At 56.6% G+C, this 20,519-nt stretch overlaps 1 protein-coding gene across 3 annotated transcripts in view; it reads left to right on the plus strand.

Moving 5' to 3' along the window:
• PRKAG2 (protein kinase AMP-activated non-catalytic subunit gamma 2) overlaps window positions 1-20,519 on the plus strand; it is a 258,651-nt gene that overhangs the window by 72,663 nt on the left and 165,469 nt on the right. For all 3 annotated transcript variants that reach the window (XM_086685881.1, XM_086685892.1, XM_086685901.1), the window contains exons 2-3: window positions 374-445; window positions 6,332-6,611. In XM_086685881.1, coding sequence (XP_086542007.1) covers window positions 374-445; window positions 6,332-6,611 — 352 coding nt within the window. The remainder of the gene's footprint in view (window positions 1-373; window positions 446-6,331; window positions 6,612-20,519) is intronic.

A 20,519-nucleotide genomic window follows, 5' to 3' on the forward strand; every position in this document is an offset into this window, starting at 1 on the left:
GTGCCGAGAGTCCTGCCCTCCACGGCCGTTTTCGTCCTGGGGCACTTTCCCTCCTGCCTCTAGTCCCAGCCTCTTCTCCTCACCCCTTCCCCGGGGTGGTGGGGGGCAGTGGCCTTCTGTTCTGGAAAGGAATGTGAGCATGTTCTCCTGCTGGACGTGCTTCTGCATCTCCCTCCCGATCTTAGAGGGAGCTGGCATGTGGTGCCCCGTCCTTTGTCTCCGCTTACATCCACACCCCTCCCTGGTGGTCCGTATTTACAGAGGACTTAGGAGGGGGTGGCGATGCACACACAGAGTCAGTGAGGCCCCTGGATGAGGCCGGGTGGGCACCCGAGGGCCACTCCACTGACCACATGCTCTCTTTCCATCCTAGGACCTGAGTTCCTTTGCCATGCCTCTCCTGGACGGAGACCTGGAGAGCTCAGAAAAGCATGCTTCTCGTAAGGTAAGCCACCTTTCTCACAACATCTCACGGCTCACCTGGGATGCCACTGAGGTGGGACTCCCTCGGTGAGAGCCCAAGACAAACGTCCGCCTGCACATCCATCCGTGCTCCCACCCGCTCATCCACTTGTATTCCCACCTGCTCATCCATCGGTGCTCCCACCTGGTCATCCATCAGTGCTCCCACCTGCACATCCATTCATGCTCCCACCTGCACATCCATTCATGCTCCCACCTGCACATCCACTGTGCTCCTACCTGCTCATCCATTTGTACTCCCACCTGCACATCTACCTGTGCTCCCACCCGCACATCCACTGTGCTCCCACTTGTTCATCCGCTTGTATTCCCACCTGCTCATCCATCGGTGCTCCCACCTGCACATCCACTAATACTTCCACCTGCTCATCCACCCACACTCCCACCTGCACATGCACCTGTGCTCCCACATGCCCATCCACCTGTGCTCCTACATGCAGTCCCTGCTGCTTACCCGCTGGTGCACCTGGCCGCTGCTGGGATGACCCACCTCACCTGGCCATGCCCCTCACACTTGTGGCTAATTTGAGAGCCTCCTGGGCTTTTTTCCTTTCTCTCCTCCCTCTGGGTTCAGCCATGCCCCCCCTTGTCTCCCCAAAGGAGTCCGAGATAATGTGGAAGATCAACAATAAGCAAAGAGAAGAGGCTCAAAGTATCAGTAAATGGGAGATTCGGAGACCATCCGTGGCTTTGAGCTCATCCCGTCACGGACAGCCCCCCCCCCCGCCCCGCCCTCCGTTCCGGGTGTCCGTCCTTCCCTTTGGTCTCTTGGCCACTTCTCCTTGCCTCTGTCTAGCTCACTGCCAACCCTGCCCTGCTGGTCAGCCGGTGTCTCGGCAAGGCTGACGGCCGTGTGGGGTCAGGCCGCCGACAAGAAGTGTGTATCCCGTGAGCGTCAGTGGGCGCGCGGCGCGAAAGGGGAGGGCGAGGCGGCCGGCCGTCGGGAGCGAGGGTGGGGCAGAGAGCTGGGCAGCAAGTTCTTCCCGGCCCCTGTTACCCACGGCCCCGGGGGCGGGGAAGGGACCTCAGGAGGGGCCCAGCCACACGGGTGCCATGGGCAGTGTCTTGGCACGGATGTACCGGGCCGCACGACTCCGGCTCTGGGTACAGCCCGGGGTTGGGGCCGGAGCTCCAGGGCGGAGGGCTAGCTGTTCTCTAAGCATTTTGAATTGCACACAGTTAAGGCAGCATAGCCTGGTTTAGGCCTGTGGGGTTCCGCTGGCCTCAGCTCCCTGTCCCGACCGAACCAACGACCTGATTAACGGTCACCGTGGCCCAGCCCGAAGAGCGCCTCAGAGGATGCCCTCAGGAAGGAGCCACGGAGTTCCTAGCCCGGAAGGGCACGATCTGCGGCTGCAGGGCGGGTCTTCCTCCTCGCAGGGGTTGGACGCCAGGAAGCCCGTCCTCGAGGTGAAAAATCTGAGGCGGAACCTTGCATGCGGTGAAGATACACGGCGAGGACTGAGGCCTCACCCAGCCCGGCCGGCCCCCACTTTGGTGGCTCCCAGAGGGTTCCAGAGCAAAGTCATTGTCACAAATGCACGACTTGGGAGCGGAAAGGGACCACGAGGGTTTATTGCACCCCCAGCGTGTCCTTGGAATGCCGGGGGACATTGGCAATGGTGACGTCTGGGACATGGACCTCAACAGCCCATGGCCTGGCTGGGAGAGGAGGTCCGGACTCCCGAGAAGGTAGTGAATTGTTCCAGATGGTCTGACAAGGGCACGGGACACGGAGGGACTGGAGTGCTGGTTAGCTGGGAAGGCGCTTCTCCCCTACATCTGTGGCCCGATGTAGCCTGGAGACAGGCCTCGGATGGAAGGCGCGGCAGAAGAACGTGGACAGGGCGGGGCACTTGGGATTCCCGCTGATCCTGATTCCCGAAGGCCATCCCTCGGTCTCCCCCCCTGCCACCCTCACCCCGTCCCCGGAGGGCAGGCGTTCCCTCCCCCTGACCTTGAACCCTGGCAATCCTCCTTTCAATTAGACTCCAGTAACCTCGAATTGTTTGGACATAAGGTCGGCCTTTCTGAGAAGCAGATTAGGCCACTGCTGAGAAGAGTTCCCAAAATGCCTTGGGAGGGCTGCCCTCCTCCCCTGCCTGATTCTGCCCCTTCGTGTTAACAATCCAGTTCCAAGCGTAGACACCCCTGTGAAGGGGAGCGTGGCTTCGATTCTGCTGACATCTAGCCCTTTCCGTGGACGTGAGGGTGGCCACAGAGGGCCACCGAGGGGCCGCCAGGCTCCTCGGGTGGAGAAGTGTGGACACAGTCGGACACCCACAGCCTCCCCTGCGTCCCAGGAGCCCTTGTGCAGCTGGATGGATGGGCTACACTTGAGCTCCCCTTGACAGGTGTTCCTGAATATTCCAGCGGCCAGCCTGGCAATCTGTCACATCAGTCATCCAGGATCTCCGGGCCTCCTCACTGGACCCCTGTCCGCGGAGCCCCCGCCCCCAGAGATGGCAGCGCTTTGTCACATACCGTGTCTCTGTGGGAAGCTTCTGGTCACCTTGACTCTGCACAGCTCTGGCGTGCAGTTCCCAGGCCAGCATCTGGGGCCAGGCCAGTGCCGGGATCTCGGGGATGGTTCAGCACCGTTGCAGCCGCTCTGGGTCAGCCGGCATGGCACCTGGGGTGGGACGGGGCGTCTGCGGAAGGCCTGCAGCGAAGATCTGAGCACCAGGCAGCCTGGCCTTTGCCCCAGTGCCCTCCTGGCCGACGGCTGGAGAGTCCGCTCCCCATTAGCTCCTGAACTGCACACATCTTGGGAGTCTCTGGGACCTTTTGTTCGTCCAGAGGCGGCGCGTCGTCCGATTACATTTATCGAAGTATTGCTTCATCGCAGCCTTGCCAGCAGGCGTGAGCCACGGCCCCGTCCCCGGCAGCTTCCGTTGGCCCCCGGATCAGCATCGCCCCCGCCCAGCCTGCGGGGAACAGACGGCTGGCATGCCCGGCCATCTCATCTCCCCTCTGCCAGGCAGCGTGGGCCCCCGCGGAAGAAGGGGGAGCCGGGCTGTGTCCACCATTGTTTGGCCTTTTTGGGGAGAGGTCTACTTCCCGTGGGTTCCCTCCTCCGTGTCTGACTCCGTTGGCCTGGAATTCTCAGTGCAGAATGGCATTCCAGTCAGGAGAACCCTAGGGTGCCCCTTGTTTACCAAATAAGGGCCAAGCCAGCGCTCAAGGCCCTCTGCTCCGGGCTCGTGGCGGCCACGTCGTGCCCGCCATTCTCCCTTCCCCCACAGAGCCCAACACGGGCATGTGCCCAGCAGCTCCGCCTTCTCCCTGCAGAGCCCTCCGGGGCCTTGTGGAGCACGGCAAACTCGGGGGTCACCTGTGGGGTTAGCCTCGCAGCTGGTTCCTAAATGCGACCGACTCTCTGCCTCCGCCCCTCAAACCTGACCTTGACTCCGTTTCGTGTCTTCCGGGCTGCTCCCACTCCCTCCAGCAGCTATTTCTGCCACTCTCGGGAGGGAGAGGGTGGAAGGGCCCTGAGGTCCCACGGCACCGCTTACCAGCTTTGTGACCTTCACCGTGCCTCCGGCTGGCCCCTTCCCCTGGCCTCGGGCTCAGGGGTGCTCAGTGAGCGATGGTGGAGGCCACCAGATGGTCTGCCCTGAGCAAATCTGTGCCATCCCCTTGCTGGAAAGCCTCGGGGAAGAGTCAGGTTCTTACACCACAGGTGGTGTCGCGCCATAAGTCAGCCCTGCCCCCCTGACGCGCCACAAACATCAGGCAACTGTTAGTTACAAATTCATGACCAGGAGCACGGATCAAATATGCATGGCGTACTCACTCTGTGCCCGGTGCTTCCCCGCCGTCGATCCAGTCAACTTCGCACCCCGTGAGCCGGCCTAGTGTCCCCCCTTGGATGGATGAGGGCCCTGGACCTTAGGTCGCTTGTCCACACCGCTGGAAACGGAGCCGTGATTCAGACTCCAGTCTCCGTGTCCAGACTCCTTGCCTGCATCGCCCCGCTGTTGGGTCCCTTCCACTCCTTGTGTGACGTTCCCCACCCCCACCCCCGGCCATAGGCGCGTCTGGTCTACTGCGTGGAGAACGTCTCCTTCTTAGTCATTCTTGGGGTTCAGAACAACGTGAGGAAGCCTGAGTCCCATAGGTGGGGGGGATAGTGGCAAAATCGAGAACTCAGAGCACAGGGAGCGGAGGTCTAAAGGCTTTCAATATCAAGGGCTAAAGAGAGAAAAAAATTCACCTCTCTATAAGGAGACGCGCTTGTGGTCTGTGACTGTTGAAGTCCTGGCCTCTGGCTCAGAAGCTCACTCACTGAAGGGACGGACGTGGAGCCCACCTGGGCACCCCCATATGGCCCCACGGGCCCTCTAGTATAAAGTGGGGAGTTGTAGGGAGAAGTGACTTGTGGTTGAGGGTCACTGAGGCCCCCCTCAGCCCCACCCCCACTCCCGGGAGGGCATAACCTCCAGCGAGGAGTCGTAAGCCCAGTTCGGGGCGCCCTCTGGTGGGGGAAGAGCTCACAGGGACCCTGGGTCGCTCAGACACCCCCGGGGACAGAGGCCAGAGCCCCACAGATGCTACCTCTGGTCGTGTGCGTGCCCTCGCCTATCTTTGCGAGCCTGTGGCCACCGGCTGGGTGGCATCGCGGGGTCTCAGCACGCTGGGCGGTTCCCTGCCCGGCCTCCTCCTCGCCCCGTGAGCCCCGTGGACCCGTCACTGTTCTTTCCTGCCGTGGGACCGGGTAGGCCCTGAGGTCCTTCTGGCCCCCGTGTTGCAAGTTTGCCAAACCGACAGGAGCAAACGAACGTGCAGAGGGCAGCTCCTGTGACTCGGGGGCGGGCGGGCGTGACGCCTGGGCTTACAGATGAGGAAACTGAGGCACGATGAGACTAAGTTGTGCACAGGGAGGCCCAGTGAGGGGTGAGTCGGGGTCAGACCCTCGCGCTCAGGCTGCAGGTGTAGCTCTGGCTTCCGACGTCCGTCCAAGTGCGTGAGCCACGTGCCCCGGCTTGACGCCGTGGACGGAGTTGTCGTTTCTCAAACCGTAACTACAAGGTCTGGTCACCAGCGAACTGGGCCTTGTTAACTTCCTTCCTGAGCCCTGTCACCAGCCCCAGTCATCCTAATGCCACAGCAGCTTGGGGTGGGGGGGAGGAATTCAAGCCCCAGGCCGGCCGTGGTTCAGGCCTTAGAGGTATACGTTTCCTCCTCTGAATTTTTTTAAATTCTATGAATTAAGTTACTTCTTTATTAAATTATTTATTAACTTATTTATTTTAGGGAGGGCGAGAGCAGGGAAGGGGCAGAGGGAGAGGGACAGAGAATCGTAAGCAGCCTTTCTGCTGCCAGCACCGAGCCTGACGCGGGGCTCGATCCCGTGACCCTGGGATCGCGACCTGAGCCGGAATCAGGTCGACCGACCAAGCCACCCAGGCGCCCCTGTGTTTCCTCCTTCGAAGAGGGCCAAGAGACCATCGTGCCAGGGTAGTCAGACCTCGAGAAGGACAGACGTGAGGCGTGAAGAAGTAGACGCCAGGAGATAGACCCACAAATAGGATAAAGGGGTCGCTGCCTTTTCCGTGCTCGTCTGCTCCAGGAAGCCCCTTCTAGAGAGGGCTGGGTGGAGGTCAGCGGAGCCCTGGGTGGTGCGGACGGGCCACCCTGGGTCAGGTCCTTTCCTCCGGCCCGTGGGGTCGCTCCCGGTGCGTGTAGAAGAGCTCGGGGCCGTCTCTGGGGCGGGGTGCCACGAAGGTGCAGCCCGGTGGCGGTGAATATGGGGAGGGACCGGTCCAGCCGCGACGCGTCTGGTGCGGGGCTGAGGTCTGAGTGCCCGTGCTCAGAGTGACCCCTCTGTGTGTCTGTCTCTCCCCAGGTGGACAGCCCCTGCGGCTCGGGCAGCCCCTCCAAAGGGTTCTTCTCTCGAGGCCCCCAGCACCGGCCCTCCAGCCCCGTGTCTGCTCCCGTGAGGCCCAAGGCCAGCCCCGGCTCGCCCAGAACCGTCTTCCCCTTCGCCTACCAGGAGTCCCCTCCGCGCTCCCCACGCCGCATGAGCTTCAGCGGGATCTTTCGCTCCTCCTCCAAAGAACCTTCCCCCAACTCCAACCCGTCTACCTCGCCCGGGGGCATCAGGTTCTTCTCCCGCTCCAGAAAAAGTAAGACATTGATGCTATTGTTTCAGGTGGGTGCCGGGCCGCCGGGGACTTCCCTATGGCCCGCGGGGCCACGGTGCCATTCGCGGGGCGCCCAGGCTGGCTGGGTGGCTGTCGGTGACTTGGTGCTGAGTACCCATGTCTGTGGCCGTCCCCCAAGAACAGCCGTCGCCCCGGAACACTGCCGCTTTCCACCTGTCACTTTCTCCCTGTACTAAGGCGTCGGTTCGAGGCTAACCAGAAGCATCCCGGTACTCACAGTGTGACTTCTGAGGACAGCCGCAGACACTCTGGCCGGCAGCCTTCCCTGAAATCAGCGGTGCTGTGGTCTGCCAGAGGTGGCCCTCGCGGCCCGTGGCTGGTTTCGTGGGGTTTGAGCGTCCCTGTTTCTGACAGATCCTCACTTTCTGTTCTGGGCTCTGGGCACCTGGGGTTGATCTAGAGAAACAAGGGAAGGAAACGTATGCTTAAGAGAGAGTCGAGGCTCGTGAGTGTTTGTGAGCAGAGGAGAAAATACTCTCCGCGGAGCACTGTTGATCATAAGCGGAAATGCACGAGGCAACCTGTAAAGGAGACGGAGTTTTTCTCCTCCCCCCCGTGTCTCAGCGCATTGCCCCGCGCCTTCTGAGTTTTTCTGATGACAGAAAGCTCCTGTTGGGGAGGGCAGTGACTTGAGGTCGTCTCTTCCCAGCCTGCATTTGCACTCAGGACCTGCAGGCTAAAGCGATACTCTATCTGCAAGGCCGGGGCACGCGGTGCAAATTCAGACTCTGTGATTTGCAAGGAGAGGGTGGGGAACACTTTTCTTTTCTTTTCTTTTCTCTTCTCTTCTTTTCTTTTCTTTTCTTTTCCTTTTTTTTTGTGGTGTGGGATATTGTTGCCAGTACCCCCGAAGTCATCCCCCTCGATGAGCAGACCTAAGCATAAATTCACAGATGTCATATGACACAGTGGCCCTCCAGGGGACATCAGGGGGGCAACATGTAGTTGGGAACTATATATACAAAGCCCACGAGGGAGGCCTGTGTCCCAGCACCGATGTCCTTGCATGCTAGGAAGCATCATCCCCAGCTTCCTTGACAGAGATGCTGAAATTCTCAAATGTCCTCTAAGAGGAGGGGATATCAGATCTTCATCGGCGTGTCCTGTTTCTTCAACGGTGGCATCAAGCCTCCGTTGGTTATGACAGAACGAGGCTGCATCAGGCTCCTGGGGCTGCCGTAACAAAGTACCCCAACCTGGATGGTTGGGACAACAGAAATGTCTATTTTCACGTTTCTGGAGGCCGGAAGTCCAAAATCAAGATGTCGGTAGGGCGGTGCTCCCTCTGAAGGGTCTAGAGAAGAATCTTCCGCGATTTCCTCTTGGCTTCGGGTGCTGCCAGAAATCCTCGGTGTCCCTTGGCTTGTCGAAGCATCTCTCCGATCTCTGTCTCTGCGTCCATCGTCGCCTGTGTCTACGTCCGTGAGGCTCTTCTCTTCTTATAAGAGCTAAATCATATTGGATTAGCAGCCCGTCTGTCCGACTCTAGCGTGAGGGGATCTGCAGTGACCCTGTTTTCAGAAAGGTCACCCTCTGAGGTTCCTGGGAAGGCATGAGTCTGGGGTACACTCTCCAAGACAGGACACAGGTTGTATGGGAAAAGCCGAGATGTACAGTTCACATCACGGGCTGGGGGCGTAGACGATATTGTGGGTGTGGAGTGGCCAGCCTGTTACGACCAGGGTCCTTTCTGAAGGTAGAAAGGAGAAGCCACGATACGGGGTCTGGGAGGGTGGGATGTTGGCTAGTGGACAAGGGCCAGACTCTCAGCTCCCTGGGAAGCAGGAGCCCTTGCTGCCTTTTTCTGTTCGGCATTGTAAAGGATTCTTCCATGTTCTTGGCCGGAAGATACTCTTTCAAAGGTCCGTCTCATAAGATGCTATGGAGTAGGCATTGCTTGTCAAGGCTCCTTTCTACCATCTGGCGAGGCAGCTGCAGAAGGGGCTCAGGAGAGCTTTGGAATGGCTTCAGCTGCTCCTAAAGACAAGCATTAATTTCGTGGGGGTGGGCGCTTGGCTTCTCCACAGAAGCTCTCTGGGAAGGGATGTTCAGACCAGAGAAGACCGGGTCCCAGGACACCCGCCCATGCTACTGCCATTGAACCACCGACCAAGGATGTTTTCCGAGTCCACCCTCTCAAGGTGATGCCTCCTCGAGTTCTATCTGCCGCCTGCCTCTCTATCGTGTGACTTAGGGCCCACAGGGTGGCACAGGACCTAAAAGTTCAGCAGCCTCCCGGGTGGCACGGATACACACGCAAGCTGGATAAACACCGTGATCGGTTGTTAGGGGGAAAGGAAGCAGGAAGACAGAAACGATCACGCTCCTCTTCAAGGGGGAACTAAAAAAGGAAAAGGAGATAATTCGGTCTTCAGACACTCCGAGAACGAGGAAGGGAATCTAGGTGGGAGCTTCAGTTCCAGATGGTACATCTGGCCCTGGCACCCGTGGGTACCCAGGCTGGCAGGCGTTCTTGGCCCAGGGGAGAGAACCAAAGCTCTCTTCTAGAAGGATCTTGTCTCATGGAGGAGCTGCCTCCGTAGCGTGGCTGCAGTCTTCCACCGATATTTACCTCTGGCCTAAGGTCCAGTGGCACATTGATTCGAGACATGTCTTGGGGCTTCTGGGTCTTTCTCGTACTGCCTACAGCCCCACTATGTAGGAGCAAACCTGTTTCTCTTGAGGGTCAGGGTCTTACCCCACCCAAAACCATAATCTGCTTTTTTGCCTCTTCCTCTCATACACTGGTGGGCAGACCACAGCCTGGGGACGAACTCTGGCCTGCCACCAGTTGTTGTAAATAAAGCTTTATTGAAACAGTCACACCCCCTTATTTCTTTGGAGTGTGGCCGCTTTCACGTTGCAGTGGCAGGATCGAGCAGCTGCAGTGGAGACATTATGGTCCAGAATGGACCCTGTCTAGCACCTCAAGAAATCCGAAGTGGCCTGGTGGCAGTAGAAGCTTCCAGAACAGCGAACCTTTACCTTCGAAAGATTTTTTTCAGAGTTTGATCTTGCCTTTGGAGATGAGGAAAGGGAAGGAAAGCCCATGGCAGTATGTTCCTGAATTCAAATAATAGTTTAAAGGTTTTTAAAATTTTTTAATATTGATTTTTGAGAGAGGGAGACAGAGCATGAGGGAGGGAGGGGCAGAGAGAGAGGGAGACACAGAATCCGAAGCAGGCTCCAGGCTCCGAGCTGCCAGCACAGAGCCTGACGCGGGGCTCGAACTCACGGACCGTGAGATCGTGACCTGAGCCAAAGTCGGACACCTAACCGACTGAGCCACCCAGGCGCCCCAAAGTTTTTTAGATAATAGTAAAACAATCTCGCACAGTCAGCAAGGCAGGACCTCAAGAGTGGCTTAATGTCACGTCACTAAACTTTGCTTTCTAATCGTTATTAATTATTATAATGTAAATATTCTGCCTGATAAACGTAAATAATTACAAATGCCTATTACATGCATTCTAAGTGTGTCCTATGTAACAATTGTTTTAATCTTCATAAAAAACCCTATAAAGTCGTATTTTTACCATTTTTATCAAAATAAAAACTGAGCCACAGAGAGGGCAAGTCATTGAGCAAAGGCCACACAGCTGGTAAGCGGTGGAACCAAGATCTGAACTCAGGTGGCTTAACTCCCGAATCTACTTTTAACCCAGATACGAAGACTCTTCTTTAAAGGAGGGGATTTTAGGAATATATAAGCCAATAATAGGACAATAGCCGGCCATTGAAGAGAAAGGAAAATAGAGGTATTTCCTTGGTTGTTCCTTGCACCAAACTCACTTCCATGTGGAACGAAACTTTACATGTTACTTAAACGCCCCGAAAAGTGGATGAAAATCTTGGGGTGTCAGGCTTTTGTAAAGGGTGCAAAAATATGTGTGTAAACGCGATGGGAGCGTTCACAGCCTTTCTCACCGTCCCCGGAAGTTTGCAGGCTTGATGCTGAGAGCATCGGTACATTGGTCTGGGTAGAGAAGAGTTAGATGATCCGCGTGGGAAAAGCACGAGCTATCCGAGGGAGCAATGCTTAGGTACGTGATAGGGTCCAGGGAGTGAACGGAAGACTCCAGAAGGTGGATTTGAGCTGGGCGGGACGTGGGAGTTTGGGCAGTGAGACCAGAGCCCGAAGCTCAGTTACTGTTCTGAGGAGGACAGAGGGGCAGGGACACCTCTAGAGGGGTGCTCCTGTGTTCAGGGGAGACCACCGCACCCCCAGCTCCCACCCTGCCCCTTAACACCTCCTCTTTTTTTTTTTTAATGTTTATTTATTTTTGAGACAGAGACAGATACAGAGTGTGAGTTGGGGAGGGGCAGAGAGAGAGGGAGACACAGAATCCGACGCGGGCTCCAGGCCCTGAGCTGTCAGCACAGGGCCCAACGTGGGGCTCGAACTCACGGACCGCGAGATCGTGACCTGAGCAGAAGTCAGACGCTCAACCGACTGAGCCCCCAGGAGCCCCTCAACACCTCCTCTTTGGAAGGGCCCTCCTCGGACGCCTGCACAGAATAGAAGCATTCTCCACATCACACTGCTTTTTCTCCGCTGCAGATAGCGGGTCTTTATCGCTTCTCTCGGCTGCCCTTCCCTCCAGAACGTACGCGCTGTGAGACGAGGGCCTCTGTTTCGTCCCGGGCTCTTTTCTCAGTGTCTAGAACGGCGCTGGGCACTTAGAGGGCATCCAACAAACCCCTTGCCTTTGTTCATCGGTGAGTCCGCCCGCTGGCCTGGGCTCTCAGGCCTGCCGCTTCCGAAGACGGGGCATTGCCCGCATTCAGCGAGAGGTCTCGGCGGCTTGGAGAAGCGCGACTCTTCGCAGCGACGATAAAGGAAAGACAAATGAAAACTGACCACGGAAGGAAGACCGCTTCAAAAAAGCAAACACGCACGCACGCACACCGATGCTCCCTCGGAGCCCGGCCGGCGGAGAGGTTTCCCTCTGGCCTTCGCACAGAAGACCGCTTGCCACGGAGGCCACGTCCCTGGCTCCCTCAGGCCCTGCAGCTGCTCTTAGTTGTCATGCACGTCCGTCCATCATCGGGCCTCGCCCTCTGCCTCCCGAGGTGGACGTTGGGTCCCAGGCCGCCTTGCGGAGGGAAGAAGCCGCCAACCCGCCAGCCTGGAGCTCTTTCCTCAGCCGCCGGCCCCGGCCTGTGGCTTCTCGGTGACCTTCCAGCAAGCCCCGTCGAACACCTTTTTTAGTCTCCATCTCAGGCTCCCGTAGGACCCGTGCCCACAGGGACCAGCACGTATCCCTTCCTTGGTCTGTCCCTGGAGCGCATTCTTTCCTGCCTTCTAGCAGCGGTAGCCCCAGGTGGGACAGCTTGTCCTGAGCTCAGTTGTCTGTGGTCTTTCTCCAGGATTTCTGTCTTCCGCTGGCAAAGGGCACGCTTTCTCCTGGAAGTAACTTCAGCATGGGAATCGAATCACGGGGGCGCCCTGAGGTCCATTCTCTAGGCTGCAGCCAGGGGGCGCCACCAGGCTGGCCACAGGTGCCCGGGACGGGGCGGCTGGCTCCCACCCGCACCCGGGTAGACGGCTTCAAGCTGGCCGAGGTCTGCAGATGTGAGACCTTCCTCATTCAGGTCCTGTGCCCCCCCCGGAAGTCTCGAGCCCGTCTTCCCACCCTAGTTTGAACTCACAATATCCAGATGTATCTTCTGTCTCCTTGTAAAGTGCCCCGGATCCTTTGTGGAGCAAGGCAGGCTATGAATTATGAGGACACAAACCTTCATTTCCTTCATGAATGCTTTTGAAATTGGGCCAGATCTGGTCACACCACGTCTATAGCATGCTCCGCTTGACAGAGAACTGTAGAACTCACTGGATTCTCTCACCCCGGTGGACACTTTGATGTCAGTCATTATAACTTGGAAAGCCCAGACCTCGCGCCTCCCCCTGACATTTCTAGAAGAATTCCCCTCTCTTCTTCGGATTCAAGATTTTATCGGCCAGGCTTCTTTCCAAACCTTCGGAGAGGAAAGAGGCGTGCGTTTTGTTCAAAGGGAGAGCTCTCTCTCGGGTAGTTTACATTTCCATAAGAAACAAAAACCTCGTTTTGGCTTAATCCTGAAGAAAGATTTTCTGATTGTGAAACTGAGTATCTGAAGCCCTTGGTGGCTTAGCCTCTCAGTAACCACCAGCCTTCAGATAAATCAGGTCCTTTTTACCTCCTACTGGGGAAGGGTCCTGGAAATTTGACAACCGAAGTCGGACGCTCAACCGACTGAGCCACCCAGGCACCCCCGTCGTTGGCTTTTGCGGACGGATTTTCTAACTGTAAAGGGATCTCTTTGGGCAAATGATGTTTTGGCTCAAAAGTCAGGATAAAGATATGACAGTAGAAATGCCAACACACAGCCATGATACCGATCTCATTATTGATTGTAAATGAGCTTTAAAAGTTTGGGGTAGAGGGGCGCCTGGGTGGCTCAGTCGGTTGAGCATCCGACTTCGGCTCAGGTCATGATCTCACGGTCTGTGGGTTTGAGCCCCGCGTCAGGCTCTGTGCTGATGGCTCAGAGCCTGGAGCCTGCTTCAGATTCTGTGTCTCCTTCTCTCTATGCTCCTCCCCTGCTCACACCCTGTCTCTCTCTCAAGAGTAAATAAAGAAAAAAAGTTTAAAAAATGAAGAAGTTTGGGGTAGGGAGCACCAAACCAGCCCTGAGGCATTTCTGTCCCTGAGGCCATTTCTGACACCCAAGAGGGGGAGGCAGGTTTCTGGCCCGTGAGTTTTGTTATAGCCTCACTTCCCACCTCCAGACTCCACACCACCCTCCCAGGTTCCCACCAATTAGTGTTTTCCCCCAAATGTCCCCTTTTTGCAAGCAGCTTCCCGCATGGATTTTGGTAAACGTTGTTGTTGCCATGAGTGATTCTAGAACATAGACTTCAGGCCTACGGCCAGCTGCTTCCTCACCCTCAACGGCTGAGCGTGTGTGAGAATTGATGATGGCATCTTGGGATCTTTCTAGAAGACTTGCGGGAGGGGGCTGAGTATTCTGCGTCGTGCTCTGTTGTGCTATTCACGTGGTGTCCCAGAGAAAGGGCCTGAGATGGGGTCTGAAATTGCTGTTTTATTGAAGTTCCTGGAGGTACACGAATAGCCTTCAGGCTCTGCGCACAACAGACACGCAAAAGCATCGTGGAGGAGGTTGTCCAATCGTGTTAGGAAGACACTGGGTCCAGATGCAAATGCCATGGGCAGGGTCAGGTTAGCGGGGCAGGGATACGGGGGTCAGAGAAAGGCATTAAAGTCAAGTTGTCAGGCAAGGGCTAGTTGGAGACTCAGGTGAAATGAGTAACTTATTCCAGGCACTGTTCGGTAGAGTATAAAAATATACAAGCTCGCTTAACCCTTATAATAACCTTTGTGGATTTAACTGTGTCCCCGCCAAAGAGAGATGTTGGGGTCCTAACCCCCAGTCATCTCTGAACGTGACCTGATTGAAATAAAGCCATGGCAGGTGTAATTAAGATAAAGCCCTACTAGAGTCAGGTGGGCACCAAATCCAACATGACTTGTGTTTTGTAAGAAGACGGGCACGCGGGGTGAAGCCACGTGACAAAGGCAGAGACCGGTGGGGTGGTTCTAGAAGCTGAGGGATGCCAGGGGTTGCCAGCAGCACCGGAAGCTGGAAGGGGCAAGGAAGGATCTGGCGGCTTTTCAGGGGGAGCTGCTGACACCTCAGTTTCAGACTTTGAGCCTGCAGACTGCGAGGCAATACATTTATTATTATTACTTTTTCATGTTTATTTATTTTTGAGAGAGAAAGAGAGGGAGACACAGAATCCGAAGCAGGCTCCAGGCTCTGAGCCGTCAGCACAGAGCCCGATGCAGGGCTCAAACCCACGAACCGTGAGATCATGACCTGAGCGGAAGTCGGGGCTTAACCGACTGAGCCCCCAGGCGCCCCTAGGCAATAGTTCCTGTTGTGCTTTGTCACTGCGACTTTCCAAGAGGGCAGTTTGAGTAGCCGGGGAAGGAAGGAGAGCGTGTTACCAGGCCAAGGACTGAGACAGAGATGGCTTCTTTCAAGGTGTTTGGGTCAGAAGGGAAGGGGAGGGGAGGGAGGGGCGGCAGATACCTGGTGCCCAAAGGCGGCGTGAGCTCCTCTACTCCTCCCGGCCCCTCCCTGCACGTGAAGGGGTTTCCACCAAAGTCGGGGACAGGACATCACTTCCTGCCCGTGTGCGTCTACAAGGCTGGAGGCGAAGACAGCCGGCTGCTGAGGGTGTCGGAGGCTGGGGGCCTGGATCCGGTGCCTCAGTGGGGAGGGCAGCGGGGCCAGCCGCCTTCCTGGGCGGGACGGAGACACGAGCAAGAGAAACCCTTCTCACGTGGAACCCCTGAGAACCTGGGCTCATTTCTTGCTGGGGCCCCCCTGAGCCGATCCTGAGGTGTGAAGGTAGACTGGGAGTGAGTGGGTGGCTTGGCGTTAATGGAAGTTTTGGATTGGCCTATTTTAAGATAGGAGAGATGAGCACATTTATAGGCTGAGAGGCAAGGAGCCAATGTCAATACGCCGGCGGGTTGTGACAGGCCAGGGATGTGAGCCTGTGTCCCTCGCTGGTGTCGGCTTCTGTTCTCCATTAGACTGCCGGGCTTGTGCTTGGGGGACGCCTCCGTTTGTCCTTGTGGCCCCGACAAGGCTGTCTGTCTCCCCAGTACTGCCTTCACCCACTCCGAGGCCATCTGGGTCCCTCCGGGTTGTTCGGGGACTCGCGCTGCTGCGGGTGGGGACCTCCTGTTCGCACCACGAAGCGCGTTTCTGCAGGTGGCTGCCACGGCGTTTATCAGTGAGCTCTGAGCTCAGGCTCAAGGTCAGGTCTGCAAGACGGCTGCTAATCCCTGACAAAAGTGACTTGTTCTGGGTCCCAAGGCTTGGTAGTGCCGTCGGTGTGTGTGAGCTCATCTGGTCTGAACGCGGCAGGTGCTGAGCACAGTGTGGCCCGTCCTTTGCCTGAGCACTCCCGGATTTTGCTCCTGAGAAGAACCAGGCCACGCCTCTGACTTCACTGAATTAACCCTGCCTCTCAGTGGTGGCTCCTCCCTGGGGCCCTGAAGAGCCACGATACAGTCTCTTCTGCACCTCTTTGGTCCTCACACGTACATATATATGTTAGAGCGTGTGCACACATCTGCGTAAATACTGTCAGATAGCTGAGCCCCCTTCCTCTATTAGGCACGTTCTGAGAAATGTTTTCCGGCCTGTTGCCGAGATCGTCTCGAGCTCTGGAGACTCAGGAGGCGGCCATGCTGCCCTCAGCTGCTACGTGCAGCCCCTTTCTCTTGTCTTTTCTGCCCCCTGTCCGCTGGCCCCTCCTTCTCCAAAGTTCCAGTGCATGGCCTGTCCCTACCACGTGTTGGCGGAGTCTGATAACCCGTCTGACAGCTGCCCCTCCCCTTTCTTCTGCACGGAGCCTGGTTTTATTCGGGGCCCAGCCCCAGAGCAGGACCTCCCATTGGTCTGATTCAGTTGGAATTATCCCTTTCCCATTGGGGAAGTGCCTGGCTTCGGGGCCACTGGCCTGGAGGGTGAACCGGGACCTATGTCTTGCCAACAAAATGTAAGGAGAACTCTGTGAGGAATCAAAGAAGACGCACCTCCCCCAACAAAGAAGAGACACACGAGAACTAATTCCCTCTCCTTACTTTGTGGTTTCCAGCCACGGTGGCCATCTTGTGACCATAGCCAACATGCAAGATGGCGGAACAAGAAGGTGGGAACGTAATCCTCTTACATCACTGAGCTTAGCATGCTAGATGACACATGTCCTTGTGGTCTAGTCTCTTTTAAGTTATGTTTTTCTGGTATAGGCCAGTAACGGACCCTGACTGATACGCGTCTCTTTGGTAACAGAGGTGAGATTCATCCGGATGGCAACCAGAGCAATGCTGAACAATTGGGAATGTTCCAGATGGAAGGCTGGGGGCGGGAGGAGAACTGAAGCACAGTCTTTAATTTCCCCCTGTGCTATGAAGAAAACTAGAGCAGGGTACAGAGGCAGATGGGGGTGCTGTTTTGTGGAGGATGGTGAGGGAAGGAGAAGTCCCATAAGGCGACCACGACTGAGCCAGCCAAGAGCAGTGCAGAAGTCTTAAGACGGGGGAAGTGCCCAGTGCAGGTGAGCAAAAGCGTCACAGAAACGTCGGTTCCCAGCCTTTTTGTTTTTTTCCTCCCAAGCTCCCCCTCAACAAAGTAGATAACCGAACACGCTTATCAGGCCGACTTTGGGCCCGGTCTGGTTGTGAGAGTTCTGCCTTCTGTAAACTCACTTTTTCTATATGCCATTCCTCCCACTGTTTCCTTAAAAAAAGAAAAAAAAAAAGTTTACTTTTGAAAAGTTCCTACGTTGTGTTCAATGACTTGAGAGGCTCTGAAGGGATGGCCGCCGTGGGTCCAAAGTCCCCGGGCGTGGGGCGCCTGGGTGGCGCAGTTGGTTGAGCGTCCGACTTCAGCCAGGTCACGATCTCGCAGTCCGTGAGTTCGAGCCCCGCGTCAGGCTCTGGGCTGATGGCTCGGAGCCTGGAGCCTGTTTCCGATTCTGTGTCTCCCTCTCTCTCTGCCCCTCCCCCATTCATGCTCTGTCTCTCTCTGTCCCAAAAATAAAATAAACGTTGAAAAAAAAAATTAAAAAAAAAAAAAACAAAGTCCCCGGGCGGCCGGTCGACCTCGAACTACAGAGCCGAGTGAAGGCCATCCGTGTTAAATCTCTCCTGCGTTCAAGACAAGACGGGTTTACTCTGTGTCCCCCTTTTGCCTCCATATTCTGAATGCTCGTTTGAACCTGATTTTCCATAGAAAAATGTGGGGGTGAGAGAGCAGATCTGGGTTCCATTAACAGCCCCCCATCGGGCACCGCACGCTTCTGGGGTTTTTCTGGCTTTGTGGCCGAGTGACCACTAGGGGGCGATACAGCCTCACGTGCTGAGCCTTATGCCCCAGCCGGTTGGCTCTGCCCAGAGGACAGAGGCAGGACTCGCTCGCTGTCCCTGCCTGGTTTTTCCCAGCTTGGGAAGTCTACCTTCAAATGCACAGCCCACACAGAAGAAAGCTGACGTCCCTGAGCAGACGGTTGGACCTCACACCTGACCAGCCCCCACCAGGCCTTTTAAGGGGGGTTGAAGGTGGGGGGGATCATTTCACTTTGACTACATTTGCTCAGTTGGTATTTAATGAGAACCTGCTATGTGCCAGGCACCCGGGATACAGCCAGTGAGCTCCTGCCCTTGTGGGGATTACGTTCTAGGGAGGAGAGAAAAGGAGACGTATGGATAGGGGTTGGAGGCTGCTGTTCCGTGTTGGGCCATGGGAAACGGAGGCATCGAGCAACAGTGGGATAGAACCGGGGAGCCGACCAGCCGGACGGGCGTTTGGGCAGGTGCACCCGCAGAGGGAGGAATGGCGCAGGGGTCCTGAGCGGGGGCACCTGCCGAGCCTTGTGCTGGTGTGGCTAGAACTGAGCGAGGAGGGAGATGCTGGTGAGGTCCGCGAGGCGGGGCAGGGGCCTTGCAGGCCAGGGCAGGACTCCAGGTTTTCGCTGAGCGATCGTCAGCACATGTTGTTCAGCAAATATCCTGCCCTCTGGAGGCATTAGCCGGCTACTGGGCAGGGAGGGTCGGGGGGGACCAGCTGGGAGCCGCTGGAGTAGACCTGGAGATCTGTCTTGGTGGCCTCCCGCCTCCTTTGAGACGTCCTCAAACCCTGCCATCTCCAGAAAGCTGTACCTTAAGATCAAGCTTGCCGTGAGCAGTCCCCCAGAACTCAGAAATACAACTGTTATTTTAAGTATCTGCGCGCTCCGTGTTCCCCTCCGATCTGCTTCGGGTACCTTCTGTCTTCCGGAAGATCGTGTGTTTTGTGTTCCACTCGCTTGCCTCTTACTTTCCCCCACACTCTTCCAGGTTCACGCGCTTAAGGCAGAGCCTTAAGCAACAGTGTGCCCCCCCCCCCGCCCCGAGGCCTCTGACTGTGGTCCTCCCTGAGGAGAGCACGGGGGTCTGGGCGGAGGGCGCAGCTGGGTAAGCAGATGTATCTAGAGGAAGGATGAAAAGCTGCCGTAACCTGCAGGAAAAGGGCTAGTCCCCAGCACACTGTAAAGGGGAAAGTCATTTGGGGTCCCCCGGGGCTCCCTTTTCTGTCTTCTTCCCCTTGGGGGCTCCTGGCTCCGAGAGCGACAATGCCTTACCCTCTCCCCCGCCACCCCAGACCAAGACCAGCTTGCAGGGACAGGTCTGACACAGGCATTCAAACCAGCATGTACATGACAGAAGTGAAAGTTTCCGTATTTCGGGCGCGGTTGGCACATTTAGTGTATAACTGAGGAGGAGTTCCTGCCAGACGTTTCGGAAGCAGTTGTCTCTTCAGAACCCCACAGTCGTGCAGTCATGGCTCTCGGGGTCTCAGACAGGGTGGCATTTTGGCAGCTGGCCCCCCACTGAGCAAGAAATGGTATCTCGTTGTCATACGTGGGCACTAGTCTACACTGAGTGACGGCTATGGAGGGAAGTCAGCGCCGCCCCCCCCCCCCCCCGCCCCCGACCCGGGCCCTGGAATGTTATCTTTGTCCTACCAGAAAAACACATTGAAAATCGCTGACCTGGGCAGCCACCTACTCTCATTACGCTGACGGCGACTCAAGGTCACGACCGTGGCATCTGGAGGACTGGCAAAGAGGAAAAGGTGGAGGGCAGATCCCGGGACCCAGGGAGTGTGCGTCGGCCCAGTGGGAGGAACTTACCGCACGGGGCGTGAAGGCGAGGCCAGAAGCTTCATCCCAGGCTGCATGGGTTGGGATGTCTTTGACGGTGACCCCCAGCAAGAGACACGTCGTATGCGGTAATCCAGAACAAGCTTGTTTTTCTCCAGCGTCGACCCTGGCCTCTGCCCTCTATTTCCAATTCGATGCCCGTTTGTTCTAAAAGCGTGCTTTCTCTGACCCACACGGCTGGTTTCATGGGGGGGGGCGCAGCTGGGGGGGTTGCGCTTCAGAAGATACCACCCTCGCTGGTCATGAAGCGCAGGATGGCTGTGGAACGCTTGCAAAGTGGGTCTGGCTGGGAACTTCCAGGGGCTTTGCCAGAGACAAGCCGTGGTAGACGTTCGAACTCTCCAGGACCGGCTCACCGCTGCAACCGACGTCACGTGGACTTTGAACACCCCAAATAAAGTTAACTTTCGGTGGGTCGTTAAGCCAAAATACCAAAATCCCGCCACGGGTGACTGTCCTCCCGGAATAGGTTACGTCTCAGTTCCGACAACCCGGCTCCTTGTCTGTGGATCCGAATCAAAGGGTGCCCTGCCAGCCATTTGAAATTCGCATGAGCTTTCCAGAGGAGTTTATTTAACTTGGAAAACTCCTGGTCCTTTCACACCATGTCTATCTTGGATCACAGACAGCTTCTCCTTTCTCTGCCGGCAACTTGAGTTGATTTTTCAAATAAAAGTTTGTTTTCCCGTAAAATGCCAGAGGTTTTGTACTGTGTGCGAAGGAATGAACTTTAGAGCCTCGAGTCTCTGATTCACATGCCAAGGGCTTCCCGGTGCCGAGAACCCCCTGCCTCGCCTTACCCTCGGAGCCGGCCAACGCCAGGCAGCCCGCCAGCCTGTGAGCGTGCCCGCGCACACAGGGGTCCGAGAGAGTGACTTTCGTCCCCCAGCACTTGCGTCTGGAACTCGAGGCTGGCTTCTGTGCAGAACGTCTGTACCGACCGTTCTCGGTCTTCCGTTCTCTTGAGGAATCTGGTCTCGTTACAGGTCAGTCGGCTACCTGTGCGACCGAACTATCCGTGTATTTAAAACAGCCAGAACTTAATGGCTGTGTGGTTATAAAGGTGAGGGAGAAGGTTGCTGAGA

This window comes from Puma concolor, chromosome A2 (assembly GCF_028749965.1).
Source record: "Puma concolor isolate L17-30 chromosome A2, mPumCon1.1.hap2, whole genome shotgun sequence".
NCBI lineage: Eukaryota > Metazoa > Chordata > Mammalia > Carnivora > Felidae > Puma > Puma concolor.